This window comes from Mustela putorius, unplaced genomic scaffold (genome assembly GCF_011764305.1).
Source record: "Mustela putorius furo isolate JIRA1106 unplaced genomic scaffold, ASM1176430v1.1 tig00003909_pilon_pilon_pilon, whole genome shotgun sequence".
Lineage (NCBI taxonomy): Eukaryota > Metazoa > Chordata > Mammalia > Carnivora > Mustelidae > Mustela > Mustela putorius.
In genome coordinates this window covers 29722236-29738401 of record NW_025422057.1, presented here as the reverse complement: position 1 = coordinate 29738401, position 16166 = coordinate 29722236, and the positions used below count along the sequence as shown (strand labels likewise).

General features: G+C 39.6%; 1 protein-coding gene across 7 annotated transcripts in view; it reads left to right on the top strand.

Annotated features, from left to right (window-relative positions):
• Positions 1 to 15151, top strand: part of R3HCC1L (R3H domain and coiled-coil containing 1 like) — a 92678-nt gene extending 77527 nt beyond the window's left edge. For 5 of the 7 annotated variants that reach the window (XM_004749531.3, XM_004749530.3, XM_004749529.3 and 2 more), the window contains 3 exons: positions 568 to 663; positions 1155 to 1295; positions 14372 to 15151. In XM_004749531.3, the coding sequence (XP_004749588.1) occupies positions 568 to 663; positions 1155 to 1295; positions 14372 to 14439 (305 nt within the window). In that variant the 3' untranslated portion in view covers positions 14440 to 15151. Of the gene's footprint in view, positions 1 to 567; positions 664 to 1154; positions 1296 to 14371 lie in introns of those variants that run through there. The other 2 variants (XR_006603270.1, XM_013054656.2) reach the window with 2 other exon arrangements.
• Positions 15152 to 16166: the final 1015 nt, after the last annotated feature.

Sequence of the window (16166 nt, the reverse complement as noted above, 5' to 3'; positions counted from 1 at the left end):
GAAATGTTGTGATTTTTTTTTCCACCCAGACAAATGAATTTGAAGTAGGCCTTGATCCTGAGAGATTATAATACTTGCTTCCTTTTCACTTACATCATTAGCCTCATGAAAGATGTGATACAGAGGCATTCAAAAGATGTTAGAGATGTTGGTTCCTGTCTGAACCACCTAGAACAGGGGTCTGCAAACTATAACGGGCCAGGTAGTAAATATTTTAGGGTGGAAAGTCTCTGTCACTACTTAATTCTGCTGTTGTTCAAGAAAGCATCCCTGAACAGTATTCAAATGAATAGAAGTGGCTCTATTTCAGTAAAATGTCACAAGAACAGGTGGCTGGCTAGATTTGGTCACAGAACCATCTTTCGTTGATCCCTGATCTAAAATAATCATTTGCCAAGCTGCTTATGGATTTTTTGGAGCTGACCATCTCTTTTGTTTGCCATGAAAAAATTAATAAAGTGGAACATCTAGACACCTAGGAAATATTTTCTGAGAGCTAGCCTTAAATTTTCCTTTTATCACTCTTCCTCATATCTTCTATTTTCTTGTATTTATTCCTCTTTGCAGCTCGTGATGCTCTGGGTAGTAAACATACCATGGTGAAAATCCGGCCCTTGTCACAGGCCACAAGAGCAGCCAAGGCCAAAGCTAGAGCTTATGCTGGTGAGCCTATAATCTCGGGCTTTTTCTTGTGATAGTTGTGTGATTGTTTTTTATAGCACTTGTACCTCATCTGGAGTTCTAAAGACATACCACTTTTATTTTCAGTGTTAAACGAAGTATGTTTTTAAAGAAAAGACAAAAGGCTATGTTGGAAATAAGGCATCTGTGCAGCCACTTAGAGAGAGAGAGATAGATGGCCAATCAATGCAGCAACCATTTTCTGATGACATCCTTATCTGGTTTACCTCACTGTTGACCTGTTTCCAAGGGTCACTGTAGAAATTGTGTTAATATAGATAACGAAGCCAGGGTTGTTTGTGTTTTGCCTTGCTAGTTTCCTCTGAGCATCATCTATTGGCCTGTATTAATTACTGCTAAGGCAGCCCTTGTTAGTCTGTTTTATATGTTAATTACAGAGTTAAATCATTTGGCGCTAGAGTGCTTTCTCTTCTTACTCCCTCCTACTGCCCCCCCCCCCTTTTCCTGTTCAGAGTTCCTGCAGCCAGCAAAGGAGCGTCCTGAAACTTCAGCAGCCCTAGCCAGAAGGTTAGTCATCAGTGCCCTTGGGGTTCGAAGTAAGCAGAGCAAAACGGCAAGGGAAGCAGAGCTCAAGAAACTGCAGGAAGCCCGAGGTGAGTTGAAGTGATGGCGTTCCTCTCTAGCTCTCTAGACCTCTCTAGTTCTATAGAGCTCACTATATATAAGGCATGCGTTTAAAAAAAATGAATGAAGCCCATTCCATTTTGTCATTTCCATTTCCTAGAAGCCTCCCAAGTTTATTGAAATTGTTTTCATGCTTTATATTTAGGGGGAAGGCATTTCAGGATTTGTCTTCCTATTCCACAGACAAGGCATCCTACTCCATGCTCTTAACTGTTGTTTTCCCAGAGATAGGTTGGGCCTTTTCAGCTCGCCAGGGCTTTTTCTGTAGTTCTTGCTCCAAAGTCTGAGCAAAATTTTCCTGTGAAGACATAGGAGTCTCCCAGGCATTAAACATTTGCTCTGGTTTTACAGGGCCATGATTGCCATGATATTGTCTGATGATTTAGATTGCAGGTAGAAGACAGATTAAGGAAAAGCCAGCGACTGACATGGATGGTAGTTACTATAGGAGGTATTTTTTTCTCTAAAGACAGTCTTGAGTGGCTCATTAGAGTACATCTAGATAAACCTATCTTCTGATTATTTTGCAGTACCTATGAGTTCTTAGAAAATATTTCCATTGATCCACAGCAGGGTTTTTCTTTCCCTGTAGTTTGGAATTGAGGTTAAGTTAAAATCTCTCTCTTCCCTCTTTCTAGGCTGTTGACTTATATGTAAGGGCCTGGGATTCTGGCTTTACACTTAAGTACTTTTTATCAACCTTCCAGGCTTTAGACAGTCTCATTGCCTTAGCTCACGATCTGTGGAATCTGTAAAGGCAATTTATTCTGAAAATTCCACTTACCAAAAAGTAACTTCATTTTTCCATTAAACGAATTGAAGTTTCAAACTCCTTGTTTATTGCCGGTCTAACAAGGCCATTAATACTTCCTGTCCACTCTCCTGTGGTGATAGCAGGCGGCTTGGGGACTCTCAGCTGCACTGGCCAGATAACCAGTGACAGAGTGTGTCATGGCAGGTGCTAGAGTTTCAGTGTGGAACCCAACTAATTTTTGAAGCCTTAATGATTAAAATGAGGCAGTTTTGATTTTTCCAATGCATGTTCACTCAGAGGCCCTTTACAGACTATACAGAAACTGTTTTTTTATAGATGGCAGTAATAGAACTAGAGTAAAGGTAAATGTGTCATAAGACCCTTTAGTAGTTGGTTATCTCTGAGGAAAGTGCTTTCTCTGTGATAACCACAATGATCTCAGAAGCTCAGTGAGAGAGAAGATTCGACTGTGCAATGTCTCATGCTTCCCTACCCTGTGTGTCACCTTAACTGGAATGCTCCGTGTACTGCAGCAGGAATGCTGCACAGGGATCGTCTGGAGGACTGCTCTCTGTTTTTCTGTAAACACAGTGGCATGCAGCTTCATTTGAAGTATTTGTTTTAAATGCTCACTTAACCAATGGGCAGTTCAGTGATGCAAGTAAAAATCGCTCAGTGAGTGTCCTGTTAATTACTTTTTTAAAGAAGGCCTTTAGTTGTGAATGGAGACTCCCTGTGATAAGTTCCTCTTATCCATTGGTGCTGAGGCTATACAGATTATAGAAGATTCTTTATTATGCTTCACAGCTCTCCCATTCTTCATATCTGAGAAAACGTATATGAAAAATTCCTGATATATCTCTTTCTGACTTCTTTATGCATTAGGCAGATATTCTTGTACTTGCCTGTGTAGAGCCCAAGACTGCTCACTTAAAAGAGTTTTTTCTTAAAAAAAAAAAAAAGGGGGGGGAATTATCTTTTCCTGTGGAAATTAAAAGTACCATTTACGTATTAAACAGAACAGTTCTTTTTGTCCAGATCTTCTTCTACTGGAGGGGGAGGGGTCCATACAGCATAGTGGATAACATTAGATTCTGTAATCAGACTGTCTACGTCTACTCTGAGTTCTACCATTTACTGGCTGTGTGACCTTGGACAGAGTACTTACTCTCTGGAGGCCTCTGTTTCCTCATCCATAAAATGGAAATAAAGTGAGATAATTCACAAGGAGTGCTTAGTCATTTTCAGAACCCATCAGAATGCATGCTCTCCTGTTTCTCTTGGCCTGTAATAAGTATATGATGAATGTTAGCTGCTGCTGTTCTTAGTAATAGTGGAAATATTATTTATATGGTGAGCCTAACACAGATTCCAGTGCGTATTTTTTATCAGTACTTTTTTTTATTTTAAATTTACTGTAATACTCTATTTGGCATTTCACTAGGCACCTGTCCTCTAGCATTGTGCTCTTATTTGGGAGAATTAGACAGATGGGAAAATTTTGTTCTTGACTTAAGACTTAAAATCAGGTGAGGATATCTGCCTTGAGTAAGAAAGAAAGTATGATTTTAAGCAGTTGTTTCTCTTCTCACTTCCGTTCTGAAGAATTTTTAAAAATTCCAATATAATGTACAGTGTTAAATTCGTTTCAGGCATCTGATACTGTGATTCAACAGTTCTATACATTACTCAGTCCTCATCAAGATAAATGTACTCTTAATCTCCACCACCTGTTTCACCTATCCCTCCCCACCACCACCACCCCTCCACTGCCCGCCATGCCACGCCCCTCTGGTAACTATCAGTTTGTTCTCTGTAGTTAATAATCTGTTTTTTGGGTTTGTCTCAAAAGAGACAAGGGTTTGTCTCCCTTAGTTCTTTGGTTTGTTTCTTAAATTCCACATATGAGTGCAAAATCATATGCTTTTCTTCTGCTTTACATTACAGAAATAATGCTAGAACATTACAGTCTCTAGCTCCATCCATGTTGTTGCAAATGGCAAGATTTCATCCTTTTTTATGGCTCAATAATCTCCATTGTGTGTGTGTGTGTATATATATATATATATATACACACATCACCTCTTCTTTATCCATTCATCTACTGATGGATGCTTGGGCTACTTCTTAATTTGGCTAATGTAAATAATGCTGCAGTAAACATAGGGGTGCATGTATCCTATCTAATTAGTGTTTTTTAAAAATCTTTGGGTAAGTACCCAGTTGTGTGATTACTGGGTCATATGGTAGTTCTATTTTTAATGTTTCAAGGAATCTTCACACTGTCTTCCATAGTGGCTGCCCCAGTTTGCATTCCCACCAACAGTGCACATGGGTTCCTATTTCTCCACATCCTTACCAACACGTGTAGTTTTTTATTTTTAAATTATTTAATAAACATATAATATATTTTTATCCCCAGGGGTACAGGTCTGTGAATCGCCAGGTTTACACATTTCACAGCACTCATCATAGCACATACCCTCCCCAATGTCCATATCCCCACCACCCTCGTCTTTCCCCCCTACCCCCAGCAACTCTCAGTCTGTTTTTTGAGATTGAGTCTTTTATGGTTTGTCTACCCCCCCAATCCCATCTTCTTTCATTTTTTCTTTTCCTACCCCGCAAACCCCCCACATTGCATCTCCACTTCCTCATATCAGGGAGAGCACATGATAGTTGTCTTTCTCCGAGTGACTTATTTCACTAAGCATAATACCCTCTAGTTCCATCCATGTCATTGCAAATGGCAAGATTTCATTTCTTTTGATGGTTGCATAGTATTCCATTGTGTGTATGTGTGTGTGTATATATATATGCCACATCTTCTTTATCCATTCATCTCTTGATGGACACCTAGGTTCTTTCCATAGTTTGGCTATTGTGGACATTGCTGCTATAAACATTCGGGTGCATGTGCCCCTTCGGAGCACCATGTTTGTATCCTTAGGATATATACCCAGTAGTGCAATCGCTGGGTCATAGGGTAGCTCTATTTTCAGGTTTTTGAGGAGCCTCCACACTGTTTTCCAGAGTGGTTGCATCAGCTTGCATTTCCATCAACAGTGTAGGAGGGCTCCCCTCTCTCCGCATCCTCGCCAGCATCTGTCATTTCCTGACTTGTTCATTTTAGCCATTCTGACTGGTGTGAGGTGGTATCTCTTTGTGGTTTTGATTTGTATTTCCCTGATGCGGAGTGATGTGGAGCACTTTTTCATGTGTCTGTTGGCCATCTGGATGTCTTCCTTGCAGAAATGTCTGTTCATGTCCTCTGCCCATTTTTGATTGGATTATTTGTTCTTTGGGTGTTGAGTTTGATAAGCTCTTTATAGATTTTGGATACCCAAAATCCCTTTATCTGATATGTCGTTTGCAAATATCTTCTCCCATTCTGTCAGTCGTCTTTTGGTTTTGTTAACTGTTTCCTTTGCTGTGCAAAAGCTTTTGATCTTGATGAAATCCCAATAGTTCATTTTTGCCCTTGCTTCTGTTGCCTTTGGCAATGTTCCTAGGAAGAAGTTGCTGTGGTTGAGGTCAAAGAGGTTGCTGCCTGTGTTCTCCTCAAGGATTTTGATGGATTCCTTTGTCACATTGAGGTCCTTCATCCATTTTGAGTCTATTTTCATGTATGGTGTAAGGAAATAGTCCAATTTCATTTTTATGCATGTGGCTGTCCAATTTTCCCAGCACCATTTGTTGAAGAGGTTGTCTTTTTTCCATTGGACATTCCTTCCTGCTTTGTTGAAGATTCGTTGACTGTAGAGTTGAGGGTCTATTTCTGGGCTCTCTATTCTGTTCCATTGATCTATGTGTCTGTTTTTGTGCCAGTACCATACTGTCTTGATGATGACAGCTTTGTAATAGAGCTTGGAGTCTGGGATTGTGATGCCACCAACTTTGGCTTTCTTTTTGAATATTCCTTTGGCTATTCGAGGTCTTTTCTGGTTCCATATAAATTTTAGGATTATTTGTTCTATTTCTTTGAAAAAAAAAATGGATGGTATTTTGATAGAGATTGCATTAAATGTGTAGATTGCTTTAGGTAGAATAGACATTTTCACAATATTTATTCTTCCAATCCAGGAGCATGGAACATTTTTCCATTGCTTTGTGTCTTCCTCAATTTCTTTCATGAGTACTTTATAGTTTTCTGAGTATAGATTCTTTGCGTCTTTGGTTAGGTTTATTCCTAGGTATCTTATGGTTTGGGGTGCAATTGTAAATGGGATTGACTCCTTAATTTCTCTTTCTTCTGTCTTGTTGTTAGTGTAAAGAAATGCAACTGATTTCTGTGCATTGATTTTATATCCTGACACTTTACTGAATTCCTGTACAAGTTCTGGCAGTTTTGGAGTGGAGTCTTTTTGGGTTTTCCGCATATAGTATCATATCATCTGCAAAGAGTGATAGTTTGACTTCTTCTTTGCCGATTTGGATGCCTTTTATTTCTTCTTGTTGTCTGATTGCTGGGGCTAGGACTTCTAGTACTATGTTGAATAGCAGTGGTGATAATGGACATCCCTTCCATGTTCCTGCCCTTAGCGGAAAAGCTTCCAGTTTTTCTCCATTGAGCATGATATTTGCACTGGGTTTTTCATAGATGGCTTTGATAATATTGAGGTATGTGCCCTCTATCCCTACACTTTGAAGAGTTTTAATCGGGAAGGGATGCTGCACTTTGTCAAATGCTTTTTCAGCATTAATTGAGAGTATCATATGGTTCTTGTTCTTTCTTTTATTAATGTATTGTATCACCTTGATTGATTGGCAGATGTTGAACCAACCTTGCAGCCCTGGAATAAATCCCACTTGGTCGTGGTGAATAATCCTTTTAATGTACTGTTGGATCCTATTGGCCAGTATTTTGGTGACAATTTTCACATCTGTGTTCATCAAGGATATTGGTCTGTAATTCTCTTTTTTGATGGGATCCTTGTCTGGTTTTGGGATCAAGGTGATGCTGAAATGAGTTTTGAAGTTTTCCTTCCATTTCTATTATTTGGAACAGTTTCAGGAAAATAGGAATTAATTCTTCTTTAAATGTTTTGTAGAATTCCACTGGGAAGCCGTCTGGCCCTGGACTTTTGTTTGGAGATTTTTGATGATTGTTTCAATCTCCTAACTGGTTATGGGTCCGTTCAGGTTTTCTTTTTCTTCCTGGTTCTGTTGTGGTGGTTTATATGTCTCTAGAAATGTATCCATTTCTTCGAGATTGTCAAATTTGTTGGCGTAGAGTTGCTGATAGTATGTTCTTATAATTGTTTGTATTTCTTTGGTGTTTGTTGTGATCTCTCCTCTCTCATTCATGATTTTATTTATTTGGGTTCTTTCTCTTTCCTTTTTGATAAGTCTGGCCAGATATTTGTCAATCTTATTAATTCTTTCAAAGAACCAGCTCCTAGTTTTGTTGATATGTTCTGTTGTTTTTTTTGGTTTCTATTTCATTGATTTCTGCTCTCATTTTTATGATTTCTCTTCTCCTTTTGGGTTCAGGCTTTCTTTGTTGTTCTTTCTCCAGCTCCTTTAGGTGTAGGGTTAGGTATTTGAGACCTTTCTTGTTTCTTGAGAAAGGCTTGTACTGCTATATATTTTCCTCTCAGGACTGCCTTTGTTGTGTCCCACAGATTTTGAACCATAGTGTTTTCATTGTCATTTGTTTCCATGAATTTTTTCAATTTTTCTTTAATTTCCTGGTTGACCCATGTATTTGGGTTCTTTCCCAATGTCCTCTTGTGATTGAGTTCTAGCTTCAGAGCATTGTGGTATGAAAATATGCAAGGAATGATCCCAATCTTTTGATACTGGTTGAGACCTGATTTATGACCCAGGATGTGGTCTATTCTGGAGAATGTTCCATGTGCGCTAGAGAAGAATGTGTATTCTGTTATTTTGGGATGGAATGTCCTGGTTGGAATATATCTGTGACGTCCATCTGGTCTGGTGTGTCATTTAAGGCCTTTATTTCCTTGTTGACCTTTTGCTTAGATGATCTGTCCATTTCAGTGAGGGGAGTGTTAAAGTCCCCTACTATTATTGTATTATTCTTGATGTATTTCTTTGATTTTGTTATTAATTGGTTTATATAGTTGGCTGCTCCCATGTTAGGGGCATAGATATTTAAAATTGTTAGGTCTTCTTGTTGGACAGACCCTTTGAGTATGATAGAATACGTGTAGTTTTTTATGCTTTTTGATTTTAGCTATTCTGGCAGGTATGAGATGGTCTTATTGTGGTTTTGATTTGTATTTCCCTGAGGTTGAGTGATGTTGAGCATCTTTTCATGTCTTTGCCTATCTATATTTTGTCTTTGGAGAAATATCTGTTCAAGTCTTTTGCCCATTTTTAATTGGATTATTTGTTTTTAGTTCTGAAGATTTTAGGATTAAAAACATGATGGGGTTTTGTGATTAGAAGGATGGGAAGACAACTCCAGGCAATGTTGTAAGTTATGATAATCCCATGATGGAAGACAGTATCTCCAGTTTCGAGCTGGCCCAGGGAAGTTAACTATGTGGCCCAAAGTTATCTAGTTGGTAAATTGATAGGAGGCATTTAAACCAAGGCCTCTCTAATTAAAACCCATGCTCTCTCTATACTGCTATAATCCCTCTTGAAGATCTTTGGAGTAATTAACATTTTTTCCCAGGGGAAAACAAAATAAAAGAATTTTTAAGGTCTTTAGAAAGTTAAATATGGCAGGCTTTTTTTTTTTTTTTAAGCAGCTTTCACTGTCAAAAAATTCTTCCCTGGGTCTTACTTAAATCTGTATAATAGTTTAAGCCAGTTTCCTTTTCTTTTTTTCCTTTGTGGAAATAGGGATCATGTGGACACCATCCTGTTCTAATCTTTAGACGCCAAGAGCAGATTATTGAGGAATAAGGGAACCTGGGCTGTAATAGAGTTTTGCCATTAACTTCAGCTGTGTTGCCATGGGCTTGTTTCTTATACTCTCTGTGCTCTAGTTTCCAACAAAGCAAAATGAATGCCTGACTTACCCTGGAGAATTTTTTGAGCACAGTCTAAGTTAATACGTAAAAACATTTATTTAGAAAGGTGCTTTACAAATTCAGGATACTTCTGTTTATGTGACTCTTAGAAAATTAGTGTTCAAATGAGAGTGAAGACAAGTATGTACTGCAGCTTCCCCATCTGCGACAAATAGTGCTAATCAGTCATGACAGTGTTTTGTGAGTTTTGACTTGAACGCTGCCATTTGATCAGAATTAGCATGGAAATTGAAATCATTGTGCCATCCTGATATAGGTACTTTTATAAATAGTATTATAGAATAGCTAGGCTTTGTGCCCACCCCCACTTGAGGAGTTCTGCTGTCTGGCATTGTGTCTGGTTCATTAAAAGATACTCATTGTGTATGTTCATTGACGGAAGAATGCATGACAGACATTGGTCACTTTTTCTTCATAAATCTTATTTCATTCGTGATTCTACTCTGAACTTTTTCAAGTCCTCTATAATTTTCTTTATAAAACCCAGAGTCAAACACTTCATGTGAAAACCTTCTAATTAACGAATTTGGAATTTGTGATTTTGAGGTTTAAATACTTCCTGGTAAGTTCCCTCACCCTACTTTGGTCCTCTTACTCTTGATAAGAAGTCTATGTTTTAGCCCTTAATTAAAAAGGGGATTCAGGGGTGCCTGGGTGGCTTAGTCAGTTAAGTGTCTGACTCTTGCTCTCAGCACAGGTCTTGATCTCAGGGTTGTGAGTTCAGGTCCTGTGTTGGGCTCCACAATGGGCATGGAACCTACTTATAAATAGGTGGGTAGGTAAATAGATAAATAGAGAAAGTAGGTAAGAAAGGTTTTTTTTGTTGTTTTTTCCTTTTCTTTAAAGGAGATTGAGAAAGTAACATTACCCTGGGACAAGTTGAGAAAAAAGAAGTACCCAAATCATTTTAAGCAAATCATAGTGTGTATATTTGGAGGATAAAAACTTTAGTGTGTGAGTCTTAGAACATGGGAGAAGTGATTTTTAGTCTAGCAGAGTGCATAATCAGAGCTGCACGGAGAGCAGGAAATCAAAGCATAGTTCATCCTTGATCCTTTGTACTTGACTTAATCATGTTTTTAACCAGTGGTTCACACAAAACAATAAAACTGACTTTTAAAGACCAGACGCAGGAGTATGTGTAAAATTTCCCCATGTTTCATTTATTAAACACTTGATTCCCGCTTATAATTGGAGATAGAAGATATCATTGCTTCTCAGAATAAGGTACTCTCTGATTTTCAGAGCCTGCCAAAATTTTATTTCATAACTTATTTCCATTTTACTCTTGGGGCTAAATGATTAATTGGCTGGTTCTAAAAGGCATGTTTTGGGTCACAGGCCTAAAAGGCAAAGTAAGTAAACAATGATTTGATCCCCTAGTATGCTTAATTAAATCACTAAGAATATAAAAGTAAAATCATCCCTATAGAATACTTAGTCAACTGTAATAAAAAAAATTTAATCACAACTGCTACCTTTTGAAATCCTGGTTAAGCATTCTATTATCTGCCTTCAAGGACTCTGTTGCATTGCTGACTCATAATCTGGGTTGTGTGGCATTTTTTTTGTGTCTTTTCTTCCCTTACGTGAAATTCCCTTCATTTCTAACCACGTTTCTCTTTTCATCTTTATGTGATCATCTACTCTGAGATGCAGTATTTACTCATATTTTTGCCTTTGCCTTCTATTTAGTAAACTTATATCCCTGACCTAATCAGAGATGAAAATGTTAACCCTAGGATTAACTGACCAGTTTACCAACTATTGCTAAATAAGTAGCACCTAGTTCTTTGTGTTGACACTTAATAATACATTGGTGAACATTCCTCTCTCCACTGTTAAATGCCCCCTTAACACTTCTGTGATCCAGACTATTTATTTCCCGGGATACTAATGATTATATAAATACCTGGTAAGCCTAAAATCTAAAACCTTGCTAAAATTAAGAGGTTACTTAAATTACTTCTCCTTAATCTATCAGCTCTGTCAACCCATGAAAGAAGGCAATTAGATGAGTTTGACCAGACTTGTACTTCCAGTCTTCATGTTGATTATTACTCTATAGGTAGCTGCCTGGGAATTTTGTGATGATTTTTTTCTCCATTATTTTTTTAGGTGTAGAAGTAGATTTTGAAAGTGTTAATTTACATCCATTTTCTTTATTTTCTTTTGAAATGACACCAAATCGGCCCTTCTTTTTCATCTTCAGGCCTTTTTGTTCCCTCAGTGATAAGTGGTGATTCAGTCGCCTCATTTAATAGAATCATTGCTGCCAGCTGGTTTCTCATACTGGGCAATGACAGTCTGTAGGGCCCGCTCCCCGTGTGCTGTAGGTTAAATCATTTCATACAGATTCTTTTCTTCTTCCATTAGCTCCTTGTCCTTATGGCTGCGGTTGCGCTTTCTCTTTACTTAGTTTACTTTTTTTAATTGTTGGAGGTAAAGTTAACAGGAGCTTTTTTCATGCAGTCTGTCAGCTATTATCTGCTTTCCTTTCTCTTTTTAATAAAGGGATGACATGCTTCCTTATCTTTCTGACTACATTTTTTTTTTTCATTTTTCCCTTTTATACATATTTTCAGATGTCAGGACACTAGAAAGTATGCTGGTTGAAGAATTAAGGATCCATGTTCCAGCTTTAGTTTTTCACTGGTTATGTAACCTTAGGCAAGTCACTTAGCCTCTTCATACCTACATTTCTTCTTTGAAAATCCCTCGTCTACTCGTGTTCTGAATTTTGGCATGTGTGCCTCACATTAGTACCGTTTCCTTGTGCTCAGTTCATACCCCAGTCTTCACTGGTTTCTGGTATGGCTGACCACCGGAGTTGTCCCTTATATTTACATATATTTGGCAGTAGAGATCTATAATCTTTTATTAGAAAGCATCAGGCTAGAAAATGTTTCAGTATTCTAAACTTTTCTAATTTTGGAAAGATAATATGGTTATCCAACATAACCTAACACCAAAGTCAAATACACTAACATTAATATTTCTGCCACAAAGTGTATGACTGTTCCATAAAATGACATGTGTAAGACTATAAGTAGCCTCTTATTTTTCCAGTGTATTTTATCACCAAGTGAGCTTTGGCCCTAAACTTTAAAAAACATTTTTTTGTTTTCAGAACTGCTTTGATTTTGGACTTGTGGTTTATGGGAAGTTATATTCTTCTACTCTATCTCTTTTCTTAGAACTTCCCAGATAGCATTTCTGATTTAAATTTCTAAGCTTATTATTAAAAAATTTGAGTTCTAGTATTTCACTTTCCTGGTTTCTTCACTTTTTCTAGGAATCCAGAACCACTTTTTGATGGCTTTCATCTGACATTGCTGATGCTTTTTTTTTTTTTTTTTTAAGATTTTATTTATTAGAGAGAGAAAGCTAGAGACAGAGCGCAAGCAAAAGGAGAAGGAGTAGGGCGCCTGGGTGGCTCAGTGGGTTAAACCTCTGCTTACGGCTCAGGTCATGATCTCAGGGTCCTGGGATCGAGTCCCGCATTGGGCTCTCTGCTCAGCGGGGAGCCTGCTTCCCTCTCTCGCTGCCTGTCTCTCTGCCTACTTGTGCTCTCTTTCTGTGTGTCAAATAAAAAAAAAAAAAAAGGAGAAGGAGTAGCAGACTCCCCTCTGAGCAGGGATCCTGATTGTGATGAGGGGCTACATTCCAGGACCCCGGGGTCATGACCTGAACTGAAGTCAGACACTTAACTGACTGAGCCACCCAGGCACCCCTCATCCAACATTGCATTTACCTTTAGAGAAGCCAGTTTTCCTTACTGCTGTCTCCCTGGAGAATCCCAATCCCAGTTCAAGCCTATCTTAAAGCCAAGTCACAAGGCATTGAATTAATTAGCCTTCAGTTTTGAATTGCCGACCACCCCCCCACTGGACCTCCCCCGGTTTGTCTCTTAAGTTAGAATTTTGCTGCTATATTCAGATAATGCCACAAGGTGGTGCCCAAATAGCAGTGAATTTCTCTTTCTCACATTTCCAAGTGCCAGTCAACTTCCTGACCAAGTTCTTTGCCCTTAAAGTACAGTCAAATATTTAGTAAAGGAATTTTGTAAGGGATTATCCTGATTTGGAAAGGTATGTCAACATAGCAAGTGTTAACTCTAAACTCCCCTTGATTTCTCTAATAATTTTCCTGGGTCATGACTTTCAAAATCTTTTACAGGCACTATCTGAAATAATAGTCCTTAACAGGAAGCACTTAGGCTTATCATGTACATTTCATTGTAAAGGTGATGAATGACTAGCCATGAAATTAGAGCTCGTATGGTGGTACTTCACAGAGTGCTTGCGTCACCAGATCATGTGTAGTTTGTATTGTCTCAGGTTTTGGTAAAAGTATTATATGGAAACTAAGCTTCTCTGTTACAAATTGAAGATGGATTGCCTAGATTTGTGATTTTGTTTTGGTTTTAGAAATATTTCTTTGTTTCTCTTGATTATATGTGGTCATTTTTCCAGGTGGGAATTGTGCAGTCCAGAAAATTTTTTTTTTTTAAGATTTTTATTTATTTATTTGACAGAGATCACAAACAGGCAGAGAGAGAAGGAGGGGAAACAGGCTCCCTGCTGAGCAGAGAGCCTGATGCGGGGCTCGATCCCAGGACCCTGGGATCATGATCTGAGCCGAAGGCAGAGGCTTCAACCCACTGAGTCACCCAGGCACCCCACCAGAAGATTTTTGACTCCTGAAAGTGTTCTGAAAATACTGAAATTTGATTTGCCTCTGAAATATTTTTTCTGTGAGACTGTAATAGGGAGATATAACTAAAGCCAAATGGCTACCATTTCCATTTGCACAAGAAGGCAGAAGAATATTGAAACATATTCTCTATCCCTGTTGAATATTTTTAAAGATAAGTGAAGTGGGAATAACAGGCAATTATGTGTAACCACTAACACAGTTGAGAAGTAGAATTAAAATAAATACATTATCAGCAAGACTGGATTGTGGAACCCAGTAAGTGGGTTGAACTCACAACCCTGAGATTAAGAGTTGAACACAGCCTGCTGAACCACCCAGGCACCCCACTCCACAGACTTTTTTTATTTCTATTAGCTCTAGATCTTTCTCTTTATTATAAAGTACTAGTCACATTATTTCCACTTAAAAAACACTTGGAAAGTTAAAAATATTAACTGTTGGAATCAGGTACAAGAAGACCAGGAAATCCTTGTCTCGTGATTAAAGTTTGCTTATAATTTGGATGAAAGGGAATACCTGGTGGTATGAAGGGTACTCTCACTTCTAACACTGTCCTTACTTCCAGAGAGAAAACGACTGGAAGCCAAGCAACGGGAAGATATCTGGGAAGGCAGAGACCAGTCTGTGGTTTGAACATCACTCAACAAAGGGGATAGTTCTATGAATTCAGAAAATATTTCCATAGTCTTCAGCTAGGAGGATCCTTCTAGAGTTGTGTGTATGTGCAGAAGTGCTTGTTAATGGAAGAAAGAGAGAAAGCCATCAAGACAAGCACTGACTAGATACAGAAAGCAGATGAGCTCCTGTCCGTCTTCACTTCTAACCAGTTCTGTGGAACTACCCTCCTGTATTGGGCATAGAAGGGAGCCACTGGGCAGGATGCTCACTTGTGCCGGCTTGGATAGGACTTCCAAGAGCACTCTGGGTGGGGCAGGTCCCATTGTTAGCCTGGCTCACGCATCTAAGATGTCTGAAGAAGTTATAAAACAGAGGATTCAAACCTGCGATGATAGATTTTGGCCTTGCAACGGCGGTGTGCTCCCTCGGACCTCACAGAGCTGAGGGCTGGTGAAGGGAGCAGTTCGTACCGAGGTAGAACAGTGTCTAAAGTACTTGGTTCTCACAGAATCGACACTGTCACTTCCAGAACTCCAGAGCGGGTGAGCTGCGGCAGATGTGGGTGTTTGGACCGAGCTGAGGCCTGGGGCTGCTCCAGCAGCCAGGGGCCTGCCAGCCTCCGTCCTCACAGGAAGTCAGCTGTGGAAGCCGTGTGCTAGTTCCAGTTGAAACAATACTATCATGCTGTGAGAGGGAGACATTAAAGCTCATTTGATGACACACATCACTCTCTTTGTCAATGTTGTCATTTCCACAAAAAACTTGGAGAATAGCTCTCCTCGTATCCATCCCTGTGGTGCTGTGCACGGGTTCAGTGGATCTGCTGGCTGTATTGTGCCACACCAAGTAGTCCGCTGCTCCTCTGTCTGCCCCAGAGTATACTGCAAACATGCGTCTCTTGGGATTGGTGTGCAATAGCCCCCCTCCCCTTCTTGCCCTCCCTGTACACCCCCACCCTGGCCTCTGGCTTCCTCCTGTTTCTGTCACGCCTGACATTCTGCAGAAGGCATCTGGCACTTGGCAAGTTCTTGGTATCGTCTTCCCAGCCTGTGCCAGAGGCGCTTGGCAAGCGACACCAAACCATCCATTACAATGAAGAGTTGCCAGAATAAAAAAAACACCTCTGGGCAGTGAGAAATTTCCTAAAGGACACTGACGAGTCTGAGCCACCATTTAGGCTTTATTCATATTCTGCCTGCATTCTCATTGCTTTTCGAAAGAAGTTCTTCGCTGAAGAAATGGCAGCGCTAGGCCTTAAAGAGGCTGAGGTAGCAAGAAATAATGTCCCATCCGTGCTTTCACTGAGGGCAAGAGCCTATGTGTATGATTTCACGCCCATGACAATGATGGAGTATTAGCATTGCCTAGAACATGGTGGAGTGGGGGCTCTGTTCAAATGTTCCTCAAAGGACGCTGGCCTTGGTTCTTAGCCCTGACCCGGCAATCCCTGCTGCTCTCTGGTCTTGGAGCCCTCTTGCAGTTCTTCCTCAGCATTGTTTCCTCATTCTTGGTCAGTTCCGAAAGTGTCCCTTGTTCATACTCAGTGCTTCCTTTTCACGTTTGGGGCATTGAAAAAAATCCTTCTCTTGACCCTCGTCCTAGTACTGCCTAGACCAAGGCACCTCTCTCTGGCAGGCAGCTAGAGGACTTGTGCTCTCGGTCTTCACGCAGCAGCCTTCCTCTAAGACAGGCAGGTCTGTTTGAATGATATGACTACATTGGAAAGGCAGCAAATTCTCCAC